General features: G+C 45.1%; 1 protein-coding gene across 13 annotated transcripts in view; it reads right to left on the minus strand.

Moving 5' to 3' along the window:
• The window catches only part of MITF (melanocyte inducing transcription factor), a 218393-nt gene extending 195051 nt beyond the window's left edge, over positions 1–23342 (minus strand). For 6 of the 13 annotated variants that reach the window (XM_084765739.1, XM_084765752.1, XM_084765748.1 and 3 more), the window contains exon 1: positions 23066–23342. In XM_084765739.1, the coding sequence (XP_084621865.1) occupies positions 23066–23169 (104 nt within the window). In that variant the 5' untranslated portion in view covers positions 23170–23342. Of the gene's footprint in view, positions 1–1927; positions 2141–2170; positions 3001–3058; positions 3127–23065 lie in introns of those variants that run through there. The other 7 variants (XM_084765743.1, XM_084765732.1, XM_084765737.1 and 4 more) reach the window with 6 other exon arrangements.
• Between the last annotated feature and the right edge of the window lie 2559 nt (positions 23343–25901).

The raw sequence follows: 25901 nt of genomic DNA on the forward strand, positions 1-25901 counted from the left end.
AACGCTAGCTGACTGTATACAGATCTCAAATGATGTCCAGAGGTTCAACAAAGATATTTCATCCTAAGAATCTTGAATTGATGCTTACTAGTTCTTAAAATAATCAAATATTATTTCATATACCTAAGCCAAATCTCTTATCTGAAAATTAAACGAAAGCGATCCCAGGAAAGCCAATCCCAGAGCTGCCGTTACCACCTCATATCAAACACTCCAGGAACACACAGAATTGTCATCTGCAAGTCTACTGGTGAATCTTGCTTTTTTTTCTCAAAAAAAAAATTTTGATGAGAAAACGAACTGTGAAAGGGAGCACTCTAAAATCTGAAAATGTCTTAATCAAGAGAAAAAAATTTCAAAGGAAGCAAATGTCCCAAAGATAGAAATATTTACATATCTATAATTTTCACTTTAGAGTTTCTATTCTGACACTGTGGAGTAAACATGGCATTTCAAATGCAATTTGGTTTATACAATTCCCAAGCACCAAAGAGCACTTATTTCCATAAGGTAAAAAAGACACATTCTAGTCTTATTCCAAACAGGACACCAGAAAACAAAACTAATCCTGTAGACAAACAAATCTTAGCTAAAAGTCATTGAAATAATCCAAATAGTTTCCATTCCAGAGAAAACAGTAAGTCAGCAGTTTGCAAATGGATGCTTTTTCTAAATACCCGAAATAAGCAAAAACCTCTGCACAGGAAAGTGCGAATGCTGAACCCTTCTATTTCTGCTTCCGTGGGGCTCAGTTCGATCAATAGAGCCAAACAGGGCATAGCCATCCTGTATGCTCACTCCAGGTGGCAGCCACACAGGCCAGTCCAACACACAGGGAATTCCCAGGACAGGTTTTCCGGAGCCATCACACAAGCCACCAAAGAAGAGGTGAGAGAGCCTGAGGCCCAGTTTCCAGCAATTAGAGATGGGAGTGGAAAGACCGAGAAATGTGTGAGCATGGCAAATATTCTTAAATCAGAGGATAGGAGGTCAGAAGACAGCACTCCTCAAAGAGCAAAGGCTCTGGAGAAAAAAAATTAGTAAACAAATTAGAACCTTTCCCCTCATACCAATAGCAGTTTGGAACTGGCCAAAGACGATTGAGTGAAAACACTCTATACAAGAAACTTACTTAAGGGAAGTTGTCAGAAACTCTTTACCCAGGAGAGAAGCCAGGTCCTATGGTCCAGCCTGTACGATCCTGAGTGAGGAGCCGGGCTAGGGCTATTGATGGCCACACCAGAGCTCCATCCTCAGGGCTACATTATCTCTGGAGTACAAGAAACTGGAAAACTGCCTTTTGAACTCAAAGACAGAGAACCCGCTTCTAAGTCCCCAACCTCCCAAAGGACTTGAAAGGGACACTAATAATTAGCCCAGAAAGAAGCCAGATGAGGAAGCGGTACACTTTTACGGTTTCTGTCAATTCCTACCAGCTGTAATGCAAGAAATCCAAGTGACATCAGCATTTCTGCCTGAGCCAACAGAAATGACAGCAGTGGAAGTGCAGAGTCATGTCAGGGGGAAAGAGAGCAGGGGCAAGCGGGGAGCACAGCAGAAGACGTGGAAAATTAATTCACTTTGCAGTGAATCATTTCCACCGCTTCCAACACCAGCAGTGCCAAAAATAACATGAAAAAAGTGGGAAAGGAAGCGTAAGCACACCAGACCTGATCAAGCGAGCCCTAGAAACTTCCAAAGGAGTGTTCACTGAAACAAGTGAACTCGACATTTCTGAACACAAACAAAAGTGATCCAGCCACTTCTGAGCAACAAGAGAAAAGATTGAATACTAAACAAAGAACATCCTAACACACCACACACACACACACACACACACACACACACACACACACACACGTAACTAGGATACACTCACTGGTCAACATCTGTGTTATTACACACCACTGAACATCTGTATTATTACCTTCTGGAAGAGAGGCTCAGAGTCAACTCCATGGTCTCCTCTTTATTCTTTTCCCAAAGAGAAATCAGCTGGGGGAAAACCACTTATGTGGTTTTCAATCTGTCTCATTTTAGGTTCAAGAACAGACCGGATATGGGTCTGAGATCCCAAGGTAAAGGCTCTTACTTGGCTCTTGGGTCAGAATCAGAAGGAGAAAAACATAACCAACCAAACAGCCTACAGAATAAAGAAGAAAACACTCACCAGGGCCACCCGGGCCCATTGGCTGAACATAGAGTCCACCCAACTGGCTCAGAAAGAAGATTATTATGGAGATCCCATTGCAGCCGCTCAGCAGAAGGCTTACATGTGCCTTCTCTCAACACTGGGAAGGCTAAATTAGAGATAGAGTGATAATTAATAGGATCCTTGGCAGCAGAAGCCAGCTTCTTTAGCAAACCTGTAATTGCTGCCTGCTTAAAATGACAGGGAACCGAGCCAGGAAAGAGGGAGGTGCTAACGATGGTAATCATAAAAGGTAAAAGACACTTTACATCAACAGGTTCTGGGGCTCCCGTTCAAAAGTGTGCCCTTATCTATAGACTTAGGGAATGGTGGGAACAAATAAATGTGATGTCCTATACAGGGGCACAAGAGACCAATAATACTTACAAGGAAAAGACACAAAGGTAAACGGCAAGAGCAGAGCTCCCCTCCAGACACCCTCCAGGCCCCAAAATGTCAATGGCCTATGAGATCATGAAACTAGTGACCAATATATACGAGAGGCCACACTACAAGAGAAAATGATTCTGAGAAGTCAAGTACTTGCCTCAGCTCTCCTTTGAAAACATCAAGTGCTGAAATATGTTAACAGCAGCCAGAGACACTGCTTAATCATGAAAACAACCCCTTTGTTTGCAAATTCTCTAGGAAGAAAAAGGTGTACGGCTCAGAGGTTGTCTGACAAAACAACTGAAGAAATCTGGTAAGGAAAAAGAGGAGTAGGCCACAATCGCATTTAAACCTCCACCCCGAGGAATGAGACAGTCCGCCATCCTAACAAAGCCATTACCAAAACACTCATCTAGACAATATTTCAGGAGGCCAGTGACAGCACCACACTCCCCAGAAAGGACCAAAGCAATGTACCTCAACCATCTTCAGATGCCCAGACACACGGAGAGACAAGGAGTCAGCCTTCTGCCATGGGGAGATGTCTGTGGAGATAAGCCAGGGCAACAGGGACATAGTTTCATAGTGAGTAACGCTGCCCAAAACTCTTCATAAAACCAACTTGATAGGTGCAGGCGTTCTCATTCGCTCACGAAAGTTCTGGCTCTCCACAGTGCTGTCGAGAACACCCTGATGGCTCTCCAATACAGACTGATCATTATTACAAGGCTAAAAGGCCTTTAATGAGGCTTAAGACGCAGCCCAGGACTCTCTTATTGATAATGTCTCCCAGAAGGCTTTAATATTTCCTGTGGGAGTTAAAGATACGTGACGGATAAGGACTCAGAGCAACAGCCCTGGAACCTTGGACAGTTGGTGTTTTTCTTCACATGTGACCATGAAGTCCTTTTGAACTGTCCATCTCGCTCCTCCCCCACAAAGCAGGGGAAGAAGGCTTGTGCCTCTGTGCTATGGATCCCAACTTGCTTGGGGAACCCACTAAGTACATGGCTTGTCATTAAAACCATCAGCCGGGAGGTTTACAGCTTCTTCCTCTCTGTTAGATCATTACAACCTTTTATTGAAAATATTTAACTCAGTGCTTCGCAATGACTAATGCTCTTAACACCCACATGTCAAGGCAGAGGTTATGCTCATTACACAACATTACGATGTTTCAAGAACTCTGGCATGTCAAAGATAAACAGTCCGAAAAGGAACAGACTGGCTACAACTTTATGAAGGCACACAAGAAAAGCAATTAACGAGTTTGGTGGGGGTGTGGAGGTAAGAGAAATTAAGTGAAAAAAACACCAAGATGTTGGGGGGTACACATTCAGTGGTGAACATGGTGCCGGGTGTGCCTAATAGGCTGTTTGAGGCCATCAGGAAACAAGACTCAAAGAACAGCTTTAATAAGGAATGGGGGAAACCTACAACCTACCCAGAATGCCCTGGAGAATGATTAAGGAGCCAAAATCCTATCCTCTGCTTCCTTTCTGGGAGCCATTACACCCTATCTCCCCTTCCTTCCTCAGAAGCAGCCTGGAAAACAAAGGACTTCTTATCCAGGTATGCTGCGAGCACCTTTAATACACAGATCTATTTATCTTGGATTCAGATGTTTAGCCACACCCTGAGTCCTTGGTCTTTACTTCATCAGAAACCTAGTCCTCTTTCCATTCCAAAAACAATGAGTTGTCACCCTTGATCACACCTGCCACTCCCTCTGAACCACAAGAGAGCCAGCACCCACTGCAGCGCGATGGAGAAAGAAGTGAGTGCCTAAGTTGGACAGTCCTAGGTTTAAATCTTGAGGTCATCTTTATTTGAGTGGCCTAACGTAGTCAAGGAAAGGAAGATAGGCAAGCCAATCTTGTGGGAGATTTATATTATACAGAACATTTTAAACATCTCAACTCACATCATACCTGGTGGGTAGCAGATGGCTTGATGCATTTAAAATTCACCTAGGTAAAATTATTTGTTCCAGACAATTCAATTTCTAACACACAATAATATAGGAGAAAATAACACAAGCAATCTTCCTTATTCTAGGACTAAGGTACACACACATGCACACACACGCACACACACACGCGCGCGCGCGCGCACGCGCGCGCGCACGCACAAGAACATGCACACTTTATAGTACCAAAACGCACAAGAAGAGGCAAGCCAAACTACCCAAGACTCCAATCACAATAAGGGGTTTAAGAATGTAAGAAGTGGCTGTAAGTGAGTGTGTGTGTGTGTGTGTGTGTGTGTGTATGTGTGTGTGTGTGTGTGTGTGTGTGTTTAAAGATTTATTTATTTATTATGTATACAGTGCTCTGTCTGCATGTACACCTACACACCAGAAGAGGGCATCAGATCACACTATAGATGGTTGTGAGCCACCATGTGGTTGCTGAGAATTGAACTCCAGACCTCTAGAAGAGCAGCCAGTGCTCTTAACCTCTGAAACATCTCTCCGGCCCCTTTGTGTTTTCTTGTCATTAGTAAGTTGTATGTCTGAAGCCAGTTCCTCTCTGTTTCCTCCTAGAAGAACCCCAAGCACTGCTACCAAGTACTCAGCGAACGCTTTACAACAACGACTGCTGACAGCTATAATATGCTGGAGGAAATCGAAATCACCACGACTGAAGGGAGCCGGGCGTGGGTGCTCCACATCCACCTACACCAGCATCTCAAAGACACCTTCCGCTTTCTCCTGGTCTCTGCAGTGAAGATTTCATACTTCCTCTGTTTTCCCCACCCCCACCCACCCCAGGACTGAACTCTCATCTCCTGTCTGCCTAAATAAAGAACAGAAGGAACTGTACCAAAGTCAAAAGTACCATACCCGACAGTGAAGCCCAGAGAGTATTAACAATGTGGCAGTGATAGGTCGTGTTTAGAGCAGGCAAAATGGGAGACTGGGTTCCTCCATCTGAGCTGTAGTGGGGATATAACAGCAGCAAGGAGAGCATTTTTAACAAAGTCAGTTTTCATTACCCATGGGTCCCCAGTCTCAAGTTCAGTTGGGAATTAAACTCTTTAATCACAAATATCAACATCTGTGGCTTTCTCATAGTTAACTGTGGACACATGCAGAATAGAGAGAAGTCCAAGCAGACCAGTGTACACACTCCCCACTGAGGTCAGATGAGCTTAGGACCTGCCTTCCTGTTTCCATGCTCATGGCCCACTATACACAGGTGTCCTTTCACAGTCTGTCAGTATGTTTCTGTGTTTTATGATGGTGACCCCACTACTGAAACAGCTCCAGGCCCAGTGCTGAGACTGAGCTACTGCCTTCCATGTGCTGTTCCAGGCTAAGAAGGCTGCCAGGTGGGCAGATTACACAGGTGGCAAAATAAGCATTACTCAGAGTGAGATATAGTATCACCGCTCAGGTCCATGTTAATAAGTCAATAATATGCATAAAACACAGGGTCTTTAAGCAGAAACACATAGAAAGCAGAGCTCTGCACTGATTAGTTAACAAAAAAAATGGGACCAGGTGCTCTCAAGAAACTACCTCATTTTTGCCCCAGGAATGACTCGATATTCACAATTTTGATGATTTTAGTGATTTTATAGAACATACCACCAAATCAAGGAGTGCTGGCTGTTTATCGCCCCTCTTAGCACCAAAAGCACCACCAGCAATTCTCTGCTTACTCGTGGACTGTACTGAGTACTGTAGATACCATGCCAACACCACAGTCCCAAGAAGGAAATTCTATTATTAGTCTTATTATACAGGAGAGAAAGCTCAGGTTCAGAAAAACATAATGAAGAGGACAATAATAATAATAATAATATAATACTATTATATATATAACATAATACTAATAATGAGGATAAAGTCTGAAACCATTTCCCAGAAGAGTCCTGTGAACATGCCAGAAAAACTTTATCTAATTGTTGTTCGGGATTTTCTTGCAGTTTCAGTTTTTGAAAGAGATTCTTGCATATCCCAGGCTATCTAAGGATGACCTTGACCTTTGGGGGCTTCCAGCTTCCACCTCTGAAGAACTGGGATTGAAGATGCATGCCACACAGCGAGTCTTAGCTGCTGCTGTGGCTAGAACCCAGTGCTGTGTATGATCCATGCTAAGCAAGCATTCTAGTGACTAAGCTACATTCCCAGCACATTTTAGTTAGATGTCCAACAAACTAACAAACTCTGTGTTCTCCTAGGGACTCACTGACATTAAAACATTACCACTGGCCTATTTATAAATACAAGGAGCCTGACTTTTTCTGTGTGTGTATTTTTTTTTCAAGACAGGGTTTCTCTGTGTAGCCTTGGCTGTCTTGGACTTGCTTTGTAGACCAGGCTGGCCTCAAACTCACAGCAATCCACCTGCCTCTGCAGCTTTCAAGTACAATGGTGGCCGAAGGATGTCCTCAGTGAATACCACATAAAGTGTTTTTATTTCTAGAATAGCTGCTGCAACCACCAATCAGGCTCATTTCTTCTAGAAAAGCCTCCTCTGACCCTTCATCGACTCACCCATCCGTTGCCCAAGGACAACAGTGGTCACTCAGGTTTGGCTCTTGCTCATCACTGTTTCCTTACTCCACAGTAGGCAATAACTGTGAGCAAATAATATACCAAGATGCTACAAATAACTCCCAAGCCAAGACTCAGAAAAATCAGAGCAGGAGGCAGATCTCCTAATGTCCACCCAGCTAGATACCAAAGAAAGAAAGAAATAAGTCTACTTTGACACTTTCCAAAACAACTTGCCCACCACGGCTGCCTCATGCTTCCCCTCAAGCTGTGTCCCTGACTCTCCATGGCGTAGTCCATTCCTCTCACTAAAATTCCAGGTTCAGAAACCTTAAGCAGCCCTACTCTTGCTCCATTCTCGCCTGTGCCAAGGTCTTCTCCAAACGCATTGGCTGTGATGCAGAGAACCTTGGTCTATGCATCTTTGCTTCAGCACATGGAAAGAAAAAATTTTTCACATTGCTTAGTTTCTTACAATACTCAGGATAGAAAACGTTTGCCCAAGAAACAAAGTTGCACTACTTGGAATGCCACAGCAAGGCTGCAGCTACCCTGAGAAAATACTGTTTTTAAGGATGCAGGGCGGGCTTCTAGAAGAAGGTGTGTGTGTGTGTGTGTGTGTGTGTGTGTGTGTGTGTGTGTGTGTGTTTGTGTGTAATACATATATATATAATATGTTCTATTATATTAATTATATAAATATAAAAAACATATTTATATATAATATATTTAACTTACATATATTATATATTTGTTTATATGATATACTATATTGTACATAGTATGATATATTGTCTATAATAAACTGCATATATTATATAATATGTGTATAATATATTACATATATCACACACACACCATTAACTGGTTGTTAAATCTGTTCCCCTTTCTATAAACACAACAGCAGATAGTTGAGGGAAGAGTTGTGAAAGACTCTTCAGCTCTTTCAGGAGTATGGGCTCAAAACCCTGCTGTATATACCCATACACATTTGAAGATCAACCATATGGTTGGTGTGTTTTAAGCTACAGAAAACCAAGTTGTAACTAGGAGCTTAGCAGTGTCGGTGCAACGGAAAGATCAACCACTCCTGTGGATGAACATTTCTTCCATTTTCAGGCAAGACCCCCAATTCTCATTGCAAAGACATCAGTAAAAGCCCAGACATCCCAGATGCTGTAGTAGGCAAGGATGGCCAGTAACTGGTACAGCGTGAGTAACAGCAACAGTTACTCCTGTACCACATCTGGCAACCAAGGTTCTCTTTTGTTCTGTTTTGGCTTGACTTGGTTTGGTTTTCTGATTGGGTTTGGTCTTTTTTTATTAATATATATTTTTATTAATTTATTCATATTACATCTAAATTGTTGTCCCATCCCTTGTATTCTCCCATTCCTCCCTCCCTCCCGCTTTCCCCCTACTCCCCTCCCCTATGACTGTGACTGAGGGGGACAGGGTGTCAAGTCTCTTCTTGGTAGCCTGCTATCCTTCCTCTGAGTGCCTCCCCATCCAGAGTTCGTGTGAAAGTCAGTCCCCACTCTCCACTCAACTGTAGAGAATGTCCTGTCCATTGGCTAGATCTGGGTAGTGTTTGAAGTTTACTGCACGTATTGTCCTTGGCTGGTGCCTTAGTTTGAGCAGGACCCCTGGGCCCAGATCTGCCCATCATAATGTTCTTTTGTAGGTTTCTAGGACCCTCTGGATCCTTCTATTTCCCCATTCTCACATGCTTCTCTCACCTAAAGTCCCAATAGAATGTCCTTCCCTCTGTCCCACTTTCCTGGTAAGTGAAGACTTTCACGGGTCATGCCCTTTGGGCTAGTGTCCAGATATAAGATTTGACTCTTTCTGCTTCTGGATTAACTTACTCATTATGATCATTTCTAGTTCAATCCTTTGTCCACAAAATTCAGGGATTCCTTGTTTTTAATAGCTGAGTAGTATTCCATAGTGTATATGTACCACAGTTTCTTTATCCATTCTTCTACTGAGGGACACTCAGACTGTTTCCATGTTCTGGCTATTATGAATAAGGCTGCTATGAACATGGTTGAGCATATGCCCTTGTTGTGTGCTGGAGCATCATCTGGGAATCATATTCCAAGGAGTGGAATAGCTGGGTCTGGAGGAAGCCTTATTCCCAGTTTTCTGAGATAGCACCAGATAGTTTGGTCTTTCTATGTTGACCAAGTGGCCTAGAGTTCAAGATTTTCCTGGCTCAACCTCCAGAGTTCTGGGCTCATAGACGCTGCCATGCCTAAATCTCTTGTAACCTCTCTCTAGTCATCATCTCATTATTTCACAAAATCAAAGAGGTAAAAATTCTGGTACCCTGCATATAGCTCAGATGTACTGAAACTGTTTCCCTAACAAAGATATTTACTACTCAGGTTAACTCCTTTCTGTGTTCTAAAGACTAGGTTAGCCACCACTTTCAGGAGGGAAAAACGGTGACGGTCAAGAAATGCAATGATGCACTTAAAACTCAGTTTCTATCCTTCTAAGGTACATAGGAAGATTAAAAAAAGATCCTAAAGTTTGGGCATATGAGCTCTTCTGGGTGATACTGAATACATATGACTACATTAAAAGGCCATGGTGTTGAGCTGGGTATGGTGATGCATGCCTTTAATCCCAGAACTCAGGAGGCAGAGGCAGGTGGGTCTCTGTGGTTTTAAGACCTGGTCTACAAAGCAAGTCCAAGGCAGCCAGGGCTAGAAAAAGAAACCCTATCACAAAAAAACTAAGAGAAAAAAACTAAGAGAGAGAGAGAGAGAGAGAGAGAGAGAGAGAGAGAGAGAGAAAGAGAGAGAGAGAGAGAGAGGATGGTGTTAAAATGCATGACTAGAAAGCAGGAAGCCATCATGGACAAGCCTGGATAGGGACAGTTAGCAATCACGGGAGCCTGTGCAGACACAGCAGTGGCACTGAGCTGCCATGATATTGCACAACTTCAGTTAGTGCCTCTTCTTTTGTGTGCTCCACCCAGCCATGCTCTGTAATTATGATGAAAGGAAACATGTTGATAAAGACAAAGACTGTGCTGGCAACAAAGGGTGACGCCTTGTATGTAAATAGCTCGTGCGGGCCTTAAATAGCTCCCTTTGAGGCATCCCACCATTCCCCACTATTTGACCCGGATCAACTCTCAAAGGGCCCAATGCTGATTCCCCAACTTGGCCATTCTCTATGGACTTACTTCTTCTCTCAACTAGCCTTGCTGATGCCCTCCTGACTTTGGTATCAGAACCGAGAAGTCACTTCAAGTTAAAAGCATAACTGATGACATGTATGAAGGTAACCAGGAGGGACTAACCGCCAAGATTTGAGCCAACCACTGTACTTACATATTTCTTCATGCGTCTGTGTGTGTATGTAAGAAAGTTAACGTGTGTACAGATACGTATGTGGGGAGTGGTCTGTATATACATGTGTACAAGTGCACATGGAGGGCAGAGGTCAATGTAATTGTGGTTCCTTAGCATCTACTTATTCTTTCAGGGGGGGTTGGGAACGGGGGCCTGTTGGCCAGAAACTTGCTGACGACACTGAGCCATCTAGCAGGCAAACCCCTGGACTCACCTACCTCCGTCTTCAAAGTTCTAGTTACAAACACACGCCACCATACTCTACCTTTTTTTTTTCACATGGGCTCTGGGGTCCAAACTCAGATCCTCAGACTTATACAGCAAGCACTCACTGACTGAACTATGCCCCTAGCCCCTACAATCTCTAATGATTCACACAATTCCCCTATAATATTGTACTGCGTGGCTACCCACCCACTAGCTCCGTTTGGTCCTGCATTGAAATCGGGCCCCCCGAGGATAACAGGGCCAGGGTGCTCAGCTAAAGGGTGGCAAAAGTGGAGTATAAGCTCCATTCCACCTTCTCCTAAATTTAGACTTCCTGGCCTGGTGGGGGACACTCTTAAGCAGCTTATTGTCAGAACAGACGAGGCTCCTTTCTCTGGAGAAGTTCATTGGGTAACAACAGCAAAAACACATAATTCAAAACATTTGGGTCTAAGTGGATTAAACACAGGGGCAGGTTGCACTTCTGGTAAATGCAGAGTCTGGAACTTGCTTAGGCACTTAATTTGTCTGACCCAACACTGGCCCTGTCCTTCCTTCTAACAGCCGCACCCCCACCCCCACCCCCACCCCACCCCCAATCAAAGGGATGAGCAGTGAGGCATAGAACAAAGAGGAAGAGTCTGCTATGTCAAGGCTGCCTTATGTGTGATGGAACGAACACTGGCTGGGCCCAGCCATTCCACCCCTCTGCTTTGGAAGCTCCCACACTCTACAAGCTGTCTGGAATTCATTAGAGATGGGAAAACAGGCCGACGGCCGTATTTCAAGTTTTATTCAGCAGAAGTGGAAAACACTTCGGTCATGTGGACGTGCCCCAAACCACCATCACCCTGTTTCTCAACCCAATCTCTCAGTCAAGTGACTTCAGTCTGCTTCCAGTTCCACCCTCACAGAGCTGAGAAGAAACTACCCCCATTTTGAGAACTGAGCCAGTCCTCAGGGGAATAGAGATAGGTGAACTTCAAGTCTCTCAAAAAATCCCTCTTGGGTAAACCTGTCATCCGTACCCCTGGACTTTAACCAACAGTTTTCTTTTCTAAATAAACATGATAAATATGAATATTCTATCACCTAATAGGGGCCAACCCTGCATATATATATCTCCAATATCTTTGCAAGTTTTCTCTTTCAAGTTCATTAAGCAAAATCACCCTCTACTACCTCTTCATGGCAATGGTTTTCAAAGTGTGACACGCCCCTCCCAGCCCCTTACCAGAGCAACAGCTATTAACTTGTTAAAAATGTGACTTTTCAGACCCTATCCAAGGCTCCTAGACCAGAACGTGGAGGTGGGTCATCCTAGGAGCCCTCCAGAGGTGGTATACCTGAGTAATGCACACTTAGTAAAAACCACTATTCAAACACCTTTCCACAAACCCCATGCCTCTGTGCTACATTATTCTCAGATTACTGCTTTAGAATAAAAATGTCCCTGACACAGAATGCATTTGGTAAAAAAAATCATGGAGTATTGCTTCTACTGTAAGGTCAGAGATAGCCAATGACCACTGATTAAAAACCTCCACCTGTTTGTTTGTTTGTTTGTTTGTGGAAGGAGGGTAATCCTCTCTAGAAAGTTCTTTGCCAGAGCTTCACGAGTGATATGGCAGTACCCAAGGAAATCCTGGGGGTCCACTTAGGGTTCACTGGTCAACAAATCCCTGAAACCAACTCCTGTGATAAGGACATGGATCAGGCATCTATCATGAAACTTAACTACAGGGCTGAACATGTGAAGGAAGAGACTGTTCATAGGTGACATGAAATTGTCCAGTAGGAGAAACATGTAAGGAAAGGGATGCTGGCTGCCAGTGAGAATTAACTGGAATGATGCCAGGTGTGTGGAATCAAGGAGACAAAGAAGGGTTACAAGGGAGACTCTTCAAAGTCAGTGGGGTACCATAGAGTATCACTGCCCCGCCTTGGGAAAAAAAAAACTTAACTAATTGTCTTCGTCACTTAGCTTCGCTAAATTGTACATTTCAGGGACTCTGTTGTGATGACCAAGCAAACCAAACCAGCCCTCTCCAGCCACCTCTAACCCCCCAGACATGAAACTTCCACCTGCCGTCTGCATGCCTGGAACTGCATTCCAAGCTCCCGCCATTCGCCACTTGCTCACGCAGCACTTATCTAGATAAAATATTATTAGTGGAATGACAGGGGGAAATTACCACGCTCTGATGAATGATGCAAGGTGTGGTTCCAAAAAGTCTACAGGCTGACTGTCTGGGACACTCCAACCAGTGGTCAACCTCTCAAATTACTCTCCACGTGTGTTTCCTCACAGCAAATAGGCAGAACCGCATTTGACATGTCACAAGGAATGGCACCAGCTGCTCCTAGGTGCCGGGCTTGCTCCACCTAGGTTGTGCTGTGAGTGGCTACTTTAAAAATAAGTGGACTTTTCAAGCATGCACCACAGAAGTCACTTTACAAGTATCATAATGATTCTCAGTCATTCCCAGCCAAAAGCACTATGGATTGGTTGGCTGCAAAGGGCTCAACTGACCAATGTACTAAATTTGTACCATGCCACTCTGCAGGCTCAGAAATACAGCGCGGGGGGGGGGGGGGGCGGGCAGAGCTGGTACGGGAGTAACTCGTTGTAACTCTGCTGAAAATGGAAAGAGAAAATGTCCCCAGTCCTTTGTAAAGGTAGCTGAGACTTGACACGGGTACACTCATGTGTGTCTTCACCAACTTAACTGTAGAGTGCCACCTCTTCTAGTTTGAGAGAGCCCTCGGTCATATAGAAAAGAAAATGGGGCCACGTGTCACCTACGTCCTCTGGCAGACTTTATCTGAATGGCTCTGGTGCCTGAGTTAAAGAAGAAATTCATGTGTGTGATTCCCGTGTGAAAAAGTAAGCATGGCACCTTCCTCTGGCTGTCATCTGGTAAGTTCATATATAACCCCAGCCGTTATGCTAAATAAATCTTTGCTGCCTCACGTCTTCTTCCAGACAAACCAGACTTTCCCCGATGAAAGTATACGGTCTGCAGATATGAGTTGTGCGTGTCCCCAGGAGGGCAAGAAACCACTTTTCCAATGAGGTCCTTGATCAGATGGAAAGTGAGGGAATGTGTGCGAATGACTCAGCAAGTGACTCACTTTGGGGAAGGGGCAGGGTAGGGAAGGCGAAGCCCACACACGCCTTCCTGAAATTGCTCAATGAGCCACAGCTTCTTATAGAAGAACTGCAGTCTACCAGTGCCTTCCCCTAGACCTGAACTCGCTGATTTAGACTGAAAGTATCCGCTGTCTCACTGTACAGGGCCTTTCTTTTAGAAAGTTACCATTCCATGTGTATGTGAGTGAAAGAACACCGCTATCGAGATCCAAATGATTTTTTGGAAAAACTATTTTCAAAGAGGTCAAGGCCAGAAGTATTGGCACATGCCTTTAATCCCAGCACTTGGGAGGCAGAGCCAGGCAGATTGCTGTGAGTTCGAGACCAGCCAGGTCTGCGAAGCAAGTCCAGGACAGCCAAGGCTACACAGAGAAACCCTGTCTCAAAAAACCAAATAAATAAATAAATAAATAAATAAATAAATAAAAGCTACAGTGGATGAAATGGCAGGCGGGGGCTGGGTGGAGCTTGGGAAGTCAGCTTCCATTCCCTTCTGCATAGACACTAGGGCTTCACGTCAGGACTCACTCATGGTCCAGTGCTGTGAGACTCACTTCTGGGAGTCAGGAGGATGGGCATGCCTTGTGAAACTTGCTATTGAATCCTCATTTACCCAGACCTTACCTTTACACTCAAAAAATAACCCAGGTCCAGGCAAAAAGCCCATTCCTAGGCCAAGCAGAATCCGATGAGACTTCAGTCCAGGCACCAGAGAGGGGAAAGGGAGGGGAGGGTGAGGGGGGGTGGGGGGGCGTCATCAACAACAGGGAGCCAGACCATTCTGAAGGAAATAAAACAATAAAAAGCAAGAGCCATCTCTGCTCTCAGTCTGGGGTTAATTTGACAAGGAGAAGCATGAAACTCGACTTGTCCGTTATTGAGAAAAACCTCAAATCCAAGCTATAAGCACTCTCATCAAAGGTTAATGTCTATTCTTCCCCCCCTGTCACACCTTACCTTCCTAAGCAGGCACTGGGGGGAATCAGACCTACCACCAACCTGCTGCTACCTTCTGCTTTTTATCCTTTAAACCTTTTGTTTTTGTAGAAAATTTGCAAAGTAGTTGTTTTACTCAAGAGGGAACTGAAGGTCAGAGAGGTTAGGTAACTTGTTTAAAGTCACAGAGCCAATGAGTGATAGCACAGAGATGTGTACCGTTATGTCAGGCGTTCTTCAAAAGCACTTTTTTCACCATGCCCTCTCTGGCCTTTTGACCTCACACAGTCTGCTTCTTTCTCAGTCACACTCCACAGTCACACTCCATTTAATTTTTCACCACAGTTACCAAAAATTGCCTTGTTCGTTTCTTTGGTTCATTATTAACTTAGAGGTCCCTACCTCCAAGATGGAAGCGCAGTGCCAGTGAAAATCCTGGCTGTCTAATTTACGTTTCATTCCCTGCAGCCAGCAAGAGCCCCCCACCCCCACACCCGCCATAGTGGAAATGCTTAATAAATAACTGTTGGAAGGAGGGAAAGGAATGGGGGAGGGGAGTAAAGAGAAAAACAAATGCACCCAGGTCCTTCTGACCTCAGAACTGTGTTTCTTCTTCTGCTTAGTGTGACTGTGTGACTGAGGGGTGCAGGAGGTGGGGGGGAGGGGACAGGACGGGACTGGGGAGGGAGCCACAAAAGGGCCCTCATGAAGTCGAGGTATTGCTTCCAGCTCTATGACACGTTTCTCATTAATTATCCTTATTCCTTGGCCCCCAGAGCTCTGCTGTTCAGCCCACCCTGACTCAGTGCCCACCTCTAAAAGAAACCCACCAGTAACGCCACATCTGCTGTGCCTGTGTGCCTGGACCACAGAACCTAGCACATGAGGAGTACCCAGCAGCCCTGGCGAAGGAAAGGAGGCTCATCGCTGGGTTCTCAGGACAAGGGTCTCATGTGAACACCCCAAGGGTGTACCCCTTCATCCTCCACAGCATGCTTGACCCAACACAGGAGAAAACAGGAGCAAAGAAACAATAAGCAAGCTGGAGAAATGGCTGTACCATTTCTGGCCTTGGGAAATGCTGGTACCAGAAGCTGGGAGGGGAAATTCCAGTGGAGAGCCCAGCCCTGCAGTCTCAGCAGAGGAGCAGACTTCGTGTCTTGGTGTAACTTCGTTCTCCCCAGGCACACAGTATTTAGACACTGAAAACCCTCTAAACTCACCGGTCTAATACCAGCAGCTTGTGATTGGCAGTTATTGTCTCAGACCTGCCTTCTTGGTCATCTCCTCCAAATAACCCACCCTTGGAGAGCGGTTAAACATGTTTTTATGATTTACTTCAATTGGACAAACCTAACAGTACAGCACATTTTATGCTCAGTACTCACACAAGCACACACACACAAAAACAAATGAAACTCTTTCTTGTTGTCCTTGAAAGATGACCAAAAAAAGAATAGTAACCAAGCATTTTTTTTCCTGTTATTTATCCTAATACTGCCAGTTCTGAAACAAAGCAGTTGGAGAGAGATATTTAGTAACTTTGATTTGTCCCAAGATACATTTTTTTACACTGAGGTCCTATTCCTGACAGTAGGCGCATGTGACCTGTTCTAAAAAAAGGATATTTTCCACTTCTTGCACAACTGGAGCAGGTCTAAACATCATCTTGTGCAAACTGCACTGCAGAACTCAAAGGGAATTCAACGTACACACACTTAAAGAAACGCTATAAATAGCAGCACTCGGGAAGAGGAAATCTCCAATAACAGGCAAAACCAACACTTAGAATCCCACTTTAATCAAGTGTTCGTCTAATCACATCACAAAGCTCATCTGCATAATGAGGCTGGAACATCTGCCCGGTTGAGGCACCTCAGTCTTGCCTAGTCTGCTCCTGAGTCTCTAAGAGCTGAGTTATTGTTAAGAGGGGCAGACACGGCTCAGTGCAACTCTACCAGAACAGAAAGACCTGCTATCATTTACCATAAGTACTGTGGGCTACACTAAGCATATAAACATCTTTTGGCCTCTGTTTTAAGACTTATACCAATCTCAAGAAGATAAGGTCTATCAGTCCCATCTTATAGGTAAGTTAATTGAGATTAGATTCCATGACATTAGGTATCATGAAGCCAAATGCACCAGCTAAGTGGCCAAGCCATGATCACAACACTAGCATGGCTCCCTACACCTGCCTGACTGCATCCAGCCTCAGGTAGCATTGAGGAGCCAGCACTCCATGCCTTCTCATGCCTTCTCGGCTGTTTGAGTCAAATTCAAAATCAAAGTCAAATTCAAATTCCTTCCTTCATTCACAGAACTACTTCCCCACACCACACCAATGCTAGCTCCTCAAATAGATCCCCGTTGCTGATGCCCACAGCAGGCCACACTCCGCCTCTTATGGTCACTGGATAGGGCATATTCTCTGACCGTCACCCTGCTGGGAGTTTTGGCTGCAGCTGTGGACTCTGCATAATCATGCACACTGCTTTGTACAGGACAGTGCACACTGGTTGACAAGAGCTTGGGGGTTCCACTAGACCATGTTTGTTTAAATCAGGGCCCTTTCTAGTACTCGGTATGCCTCAGTTTCCCTCTGTAAAAAAAAAAAAGTGGAAAATAAAAATACAGATGATGCCTGAGGCTGAAGTGAGGGATCACATATGCTCAGAAGAGCACCTGGCATACAGTTAGGACTAGATAATTGAAACATCATAATTCGAACCACCATTGCTCTCAGTGCTGAGCACCTCTGGGTTTTGTGAAGATTAAATGTATTTTGTCTTTTGGTTGTGAGCCTTAGCCTTCAACAGCTGAGCTATCTCATAAGCCTAAGGTTAAGCATATCTTACAGAGACTGAACAGGGATTGGGACACAGCACATACTAAACGCCTGCCAGCCATCATGACTGGTATTAATGTTGGTGTACTCAAAGTTGGAAAATACACGCTGACTATAGGCTTTTATGTGCACGCTGATGCCACCCTTGCCAGATTTTTAACCCACTTAAATAAATTGTTATCAGGGGGGGTCCAAAATATAAAATGTGAAAAACGAATTTCCGAACTCTCTGTCAGAAGGGAAGCAAAATAGGATTTGTAAGATGGAGGAAGTTGTTATATAACAGTGCGGGCCTTAGAGAACGAGCCTTGATCAACTAAATTCAAATGTATTCCAGAATGCCAGAGCTCACTAAGAAAAAAGAAACAAGAGCCACATCCACTCACATTTGCTGTGTGATGGCTCTGTGCCAGCACTGTCCTCGAAGCGAATGTCACTGTTAGCCTTCTTACGGGCTCTGGGAAGGAGGCTCCTATTTGCTAGATGAGGAAACTAAGTCAGAGATCACCAGGCCTGGCCAAGGTCAGCCAGCTAGTTAGGGGGAAATATAGCGACAGAGCAAGGCTTCCAGTCTTTACGGGTAATGGTCCCTTCAGATGAACAACAAGGAGGAGAAGGAGGAAATGGAAAGAGAGAAGGGAAGGGAGAGAGGAAAACAGGGAGGGGGAAGGGAGAGGGGAGGCTGAGATTGACTTGACAGTTTCGTTTTGCCAAGCATGGATTATTATTTTACCAAATAAAGGGGCCTTTTTACTATGAAAACTGAAGGGTAAATCTCAGCAAAAGCCAGTGGGTTTCTGATGGGGGGGGGGCGACAAAAGAGTCTGTCTTTCTCTTTTATCACAGGCTTATGTAAACTCCACACACCTCTCTTTGAACCCACCCTTGGCACCACTGTAGCATCCCGTCTTGCCATGATTAACTTAACACTCGCTTATATTCCCATTTTTAATCTGCAGGAAATTTAATACTGTCTGAAACAGCACTAAAATTTGTAGGAGAAAACCAGGACCTAATGAAGCCAGTTCCTAAGTCTGCCCCCTCCCCCCCCCCCCCCGGAAAGGAGCATCAGCAACTAAAAAGCTGTAAACTTCTTCAGACCAAACCCATCAGGACCACGGACCATGCCACCGCATTCTGTAATGCTGATTTTTTTTTCCCAGACCAAAAGACCTACAGACTTCCCAGGAGCTCAAGGACAGTTCTACATTTCTCTGGTGTGACTTGTCAGTATGTAAATCTGTGATTGTTTCTTCTGTGAATTCACTGTGGAGAATTCATTCCCAGGAAAACACCATTCATCTTGAGAATCTTTTCTCTTCCCGGGTCTCTTCCGATGACACTTCACCGGTCAGAATAACCAGGATGAGGTTCACGGGATCTAAGTTCAGCAACATAGTTGAAATATTTGAACATCTGGGTTGAGACCCAGTGAGGACTATGGATGTTCATCCTTGAAGAATGGGAATTTATTTGAAAAGGAACAGAACAGTGACTGCAAAAACAAAAACTAAATATGATACCTTTATGGCATTACGAATGGAGAAAGCCACATGTGTTCAACAAATATATACTATCGGACACTAGGCTATACATTGGACAACCCTTTACCATAAAGAATCACTGACCTCGACTCACCAAGAGCACTGAGACAGTGTCGAGGTTCTGGGGACCCCAGAGTTAACAAGCCACACGGAGAAATCCTTGCCACCTTGGAGCCCTGAGGTCTCGTACATATATATAATAAGTTGTAATGCTAACACTATGAAAGAGACACAGCTGGATAAAGAAGACAGAAAATTCGAAGGGAGAGTAGTTATCAACACCATAGTCACAGAGGGCCACCCGATCCCTGGGATAAGAACCAAGGGGACCTGAGAAGGACACTGAAAAGGAGGTTAGGAGGAGTCGGTGGGGTGGTAAGTGCTGTGGCTGTCTCGGCAAAGAATGGTCCAAGCAGAAGCAAGTGAGCTAACGTCCTGAGGGAGAAGAGCCTGCGCACATCCCAGAATGATAATCATCAAGAGATAAGGTCAGAGGTGATGGGGAGCCTGACTACATAGGCTGCCTTGTGCCTAGTGAAGGACGGAGAAAGAATAAAAGGCATGGAGGGCTTTGACCAAAGAGGATAGCACAGTCTGACTTGAGTTTTAGCACAGGGCTTAGCTGCAGAAGCTGTCCTGTGTACTGTAGAGAAGTTGGCACACCATTCCTGGCGTCTACCTGCTCAAGGTTACTCACAGCTCCCTTCCACAGTGAAGATGTCTAGAGGGGCTTTCTCTCTCTCCCCCTTTCTTCCTGTCTCCATCTCTGTCTCTGTTTCTGGGGTGGCCTTCCCCCTTTCCTTCTCTTACTTAATAAGTTTCATATAACATTTTTTTAAAAATTACATCTCCAGAGGGATTTGTTCTCTGACTGAAAATCACCTGCTTTTTTTACATTTTGGCGCTCTCTCTCTCTCTCTCTCTCTCTCTCTCTCTCTCTCTCTCTCTCTCTGTGTGTGTGTGTGTGTGTGTGTGTGTGTGTGTGTGTATACATGTTCACTTATATGGACAGTACACCATGTTGTTGGCTGTGTGTCTGTCTGTGTGTGTACATACATGTGAAGACTAGAGGTCAACTTCAGGTGTCTTCCTTAGTTGCTCTTCACCTTGTTTTTCTGAGACAGTCTCTCACTTTCAACTGTAACTTTTCGATTCAGATAGGCTGGCTTGCCAGCAAGCTCATCTCCTCTTCCCCAGTGCTGGGATTACAACAGCCAAGCACCATGTCTGGTTTCTTCATGTGGGATCTTGGGAAAGCACTCAGGTCTTCATGCTCGTGTAGCAAGCACACAGCCAACTGGATTGTGGTCTCGGCCCTAAAAAAATATCAGTGTAACAAGAATACCATGGCTGCTTAATAAAAACTGTACCAGAAGTGACCAAGGCTGAGAGAGTTAAGAGACTGCAGCAACAACCCAAATAAGGACTGGCACTGACTTGGTCAAAATCACAATAGAGAAGTAGGCAACAAGTGGGTGAATCCTGGAACAATCTAGACCAGTGGTTCTCCACATCTTCCTAATGCTACGACCTTTTAATACAGTTCCTCTCGTTGTGAAACCCCAACCAAAAATTATTTTTGTTGCTACATCATGACTGTAAGTGTGCTTGTTTTGTGTGTGTGTGTGTGTGTGTGTGTGTGTGTGTGTGTATCTGATATGCAGGATATCTGATATGCAACCTCAGTGAAAGGGTCATTCAATACCCCCTAAAGGGGTTGTGACCCACAGGTTGAGAACCACTCATGTATACAACACAACAGCCTTGTAACAATAGTCTGCAACTTTTTATTACGTTTTCACACCAAGCAATGAGAAGGTCCTGAACTACATTTAAAGTCACACAGCAGATGTCAATGATAAAACCATTAGAACACCTGTCAAAAACAGTATAAGGAAATGCCATTCACTCCAGACACTTATTAGAGAGTTTCATTTAACTGGTTTATTTCAAAGAGCCTATGTCAACTCCATCCTACCTGGCATCTGCCTCTGTAAAGCCATTTATGCCCACAGACGCCACATTTCTCCTTCCCAGTGCTAACTAGCTAGCTACAAAGGACACAGGCTCTTGCGTGTCATTCTTGCTGACTGTGAAAAAGAACAGAACCAAATCCTTCCACATGAGTGTCAGGGCACTCATTGGTTTTCCCCAGAGGTATTTTCCTCACTCCCCCAAACTCATTTAATGGATCAGCCACCATCAAAAATGTTCCAAACAGTACATTTAATTCACTTCTTTCAGGAATACACACACACAAACACACACACACACACACACACACACACACACACACACACACACGCCCTCATTCAGGCCATGTAAGTTATTTGCTTATAGAAGCAAAAGCAGGGACTGCTCAGTAAAACACTGGTCCCTTCAGGCACATGCAGATAGAACCCTAATGAGCATAAGCAACAATACGCCTTACACAATATTACTCAGAGCACCCAACACACACACAATCTACGTTCACACACAAAATAGCCATTATGAAAAGAGGCCACCACTGAAAGGACAAGTTTATGCCTCTCAATGCCTGACACACATTTCCTTCCACTCAGCCACAAGCATGTGCAGAAAGCCTGCTTCAGCAAGGGCATTTGCTCTAACCAGAGTTTGCTCCCAATACTGGATTCAAGGTCCTGCCCCAGCCCCGAAGGAAAGCCACCTGGTTCCACTCCCAGCAGAGTTGAGACCCAGCCTCCTTCTCTCCAAAAGCAAGGATTCCACCCCTCAAAGGCTGCCTGCCTCCCCGGTCCTTCATTTCCCCTGGAAGCAGTGGGCCCTGTGCCCCTCTGCCAGGGGGCATCTAGATCCTAGTGACAATCGAGAGACAAGGTGATGATGATTCCAGGGTTAGCCTTACCCCATCTCACAACTGAAAGGGGTGCAAGTAAACCTTTTTTTATTCCCCGATCACAAATTCCAGTGACACAATACTCCCCCCCCCCCGCAAACATTACAAATAAGAAGTGCTACAAGTCCAGAGTGACCAAAGAGAGTGAAAAAGGGAAAGAGCCAGGCAAGTAGCAATGGAGGGTGGAGCAAGGCATAAGGATACTGCCGATGTACTGAATTGGGAGGCACCAGACCAAAGGACATCTTCACTCCTGTCCCTAAGTTTTTGAAGCGCCTGGGGAATTAAATGTGTGTAGCTGCCAAAAAAAAAACAGATCATTCCCAACCACCAAAGACCTCTGAGATAGCTTTCTTTCTTTCTTTCTTTTTCTTTCTTTCTTTCTTTCTTTCTTCCTTCCTTCCTTCCTTTTGCATTTGCAAGGAAATCTATTCCCAAGAGTTTGCCCAGCTTGGTGAGACACGCCCACCCATCCAGGACTCTGGTGCTCAGCTGTGGCAGGTGGAAGGTGAAGCCCAGGTGAACTTCACCTAGAGGCCAATCAGAGCAGTCTCTCCCAGAGCGGCAGGACTACAAGAAGAGACTCCAAGCCAGTTCATAGCTTTCCAGGAGTATCAGAACTCCATCTGTCCCAAGCTCTCCTTCTCCAAGCCCTCAGCTGCTAGGATCTTTAAAAATAAAAAATAAAATAAAAACTCCTCCCAGCAGCACCAGGTCACCATCCCTGTCTGGTGCTCCTCCTGCCCCACCTCGCGCCTGGTACTCCCCCAGCCCCCATCCACCTCAGCAGCTGGCATCTGCAGCCTAGGGTCTCCGCGCCTGAATGAGCCATCCCAAAAGACTCATGACGTCCCCAAAGTGCCACTGTCAGACACCCTGGGATGCCAGAAAGTCATCTGTGAGCAGAACCCCAAATGTCAGGGGCCAGGTCGCCCTGTACCCTAAGGCAAGGGCACGGGGTCCTTGTCCCGGAGCTATCCAGACTGGCTGTTTCTGCCCCAGGGTAGCAGGCGCTGGGCCCCTGAGCCTCCCGCCGCGCCTCCCTCCAGCTGTCACCACTCACCTGCTCTTCAGAGGTTGACTTTTGAGTTCGTAATAGGTTTTGGGTTCTTCGTGAAACTCCTCCCCGACTTCGAAATCCGCCACGATCCCTGATTCGGACTGCATATCTCCCGCTTGCCTGGCTTCCACTGATTGGGACCTGAAGCAGAACCCGGGCACCTGACGAAGATGAGGGCCTCGGGTTCCCCAAGCCGCGCGCCCCGCGCTGTGCCCCTCTCAGCCTACTAGCCGGCCGGCCGCCCGCTCTGGCGCGGTGAGTTTACACTCACACCAGGGCGGGAGGGGCCGGGCCCGGTGTGGCCTGGGATTTGTGGTTCCGCTTGGGCTGAGTATACCAGCTCTCCAGGAGAGCAGCTTCCTCAAAAACTACAACTCCCAGAAGGCCAAGCAGGGAAGCGGCAACGTGGTAGACACCGATAGTGCAAGTCCTGTTTGGATTCCTTGTCAATGTCAGCAGCTCCTCTCCTGTCTCTCCCGTTTGTCTCAAGGGTACAGACCCGACTGTTTAATATTAATAAGAATGGACTCAGCCTGGGCTCCTACTGCCCCTCCTGGGTCAGACATCTGCGAGGACACGCCGAGTGTTCATTTAAAAAATAAAACGCTAAAGATTTCGGCACTCGAAAGTTTCGGTCAGAGTTAAAGGCAATTTTAAAATAAAAGGGCTTTCTATTCGCCCCCAAGCTCTTTGGGGCTGCAGCGACACATCATTCTGTCCTCGACTGGAACAGAATGTTGGAAACTTCACTTTCGTAATGAAAATATTATTGGAGAAGTTGTTTATTGCGCGTTCCTTTTCTGGAACTCAGTCTGGCTCTCAACAATACTGTTCATCAGCAGAAAGGCTCTTTTCCTTTTATCCAATTAGTCATCTCTAATCTACAGCAGCACTTGAAGGGTTCAGTTCATTTTAAAGGGCACCGAGTTACCAAACAGCATCACCACCGTCTGCTTTCAATTTCTCAGTTGGCTGGGAGTTCAAATGAGATTGTCCTAACATTGCAAGCTGGTGCTGTTTCAAGGCACTTGGCTAGGTAATGCATTAAATGACTGCACTTTAGCTCGTTTGTACTTCCAGACCTGTCTTCTGATTAGTTTCAGAAGGACTCTGCATCTTATATCAAACAGCAAGTGCTTTGAGACATCAGCATTGAGGGTGGCGTTTTACGATAGTAGAAATCCCTAGTTCTACGAAATCCTATGCAGTCTTAGGCATGTCGGCTTGAATTCCTAGAAGCCTGAATTTCCTCATCTACCAAAGAAGAGATTAGGAAACCTGTCTGCGATGGTGTTGCAAGGTCAAAAGTATGAAAATTTGACTTGCAATCTGTATAAACTCCTGGGGCAGGCGGGATGGCTCAGCCCGTAAATGTGCTTGTCCGCAGTCGAGACAACCTGCAAATCATCCCCAGGACCTGCATGTTGGCAGTAGGAAACTACTAACTACTGAAAGTTGTCTTCTGACAGCCACATGCAGGTGCCCATATACAAGCACATTGTAAGGGACACACAGTACGTACGTACGTACATACATACATACATACATACATACATACATACATACATACACTTTTTAAAAAGCTACCCACTGATTGTTCATTTTGCCTTTCTTTTGCCCATCTTGACATTCTCATCCAGGTCCTCCATTATCAGTGCTGGAATGTGGGAGGAGCTTGGAACGGGCTTGGAGCAATTCCAGGTATTTGATGAAGTATGAACTGCAGATGCTAAACATTGTGCATAAAGGCAAGCTTTCTGGCCCAACGTCACTGGCACCCCCGCTGAGAAACGCTTAGCCTCTTCATTGTCTGATCTCTTAGCCCATCAGGAGTTTTTTTTTTTAACCTGAAGAAAGATATGCACCTCCTTCTTAGGATACACACACAGAAGCACATTGTGTTTAATTGTGGTCTACCGCCTCTTTGGCTGTCCCATGAGGCCTGGGATACAGTGTAGCTGGTACAGCCTTTGCCTATGGCCTATGAGGTCCTTCATTCAGACCTCAGCACTCCATAAAAGAGTGTGGTGGCACACATCTATGATCACCGCACTTGGGAGTAATGGTCTCAGGCTGTTCAAGGTCATCCTTGGCTACACTGGGAGTCTAAGGCCTGCCTAGGCTAGACAGGCAAGATCATACACACACACACACACACACATACACACACACACACACACACACACACACACACTGTAATGGAATAGTCCATGCCACTCATTATATGAGATAGTAAGTGATATACCAGACCCGAAAGATCATCCTTAAAGTAAAAAAAAAAAAAGTGTGAAAATTCAAGACTTCATTGAAGTACAGTTTCCAAGGAGACCTCTGGGGTGTGGCCCTGAGCTGGAGTTGTTTTAAGCCTACACACATGGCTGCTGTTTGCCCTTCATGGCATCCTTTCCTTCTGCTCATTCTTCTCTCTGGTCAGAAAGCCTTCACAGGATTAGCTGTTACTGTGCCCTCTGCCAGCCTGTGCCAGTGGATATGTGACTTTGTCCTGACCATTATTAGAATCCCATCTCTTAAAATGATTTCTCATTTACTGATAATTTCATATGTGTATATAATGCATTGTTTATTAGAATTAACCCCCCTTTCCTGCCCTCACTCCCCCTGGAGCCTGTCTTCTTCCCCACACTGCTCCCTTCTACCTTAGTGTTTATTTATTTATTTATTTATTTATTTATTTATTTATTAGAAGCTCACAGAGTTTGATTATGGTTTTTTGTGTGCACATGGATGTGGGATCATTTCCTGGATCATAAGCATTTACCAGTGTCTCTGCCCCTTATAATGGCATGTTTTAGTCTTGATTCCTTTCTGGACTGACAAG

The sequence above is a fragment of the Acomys minous genome (genome assembly GCF_964271855.1).
Source record: "Acomys minous genome assembly, chromosome: 17".
Taxonomy (NCBI): domain Eukaryota; kingdom Metazoa; phylum Chordata; class Mammalia; order Rodentia; family Muridae; genus Acomys; species Acomys minous.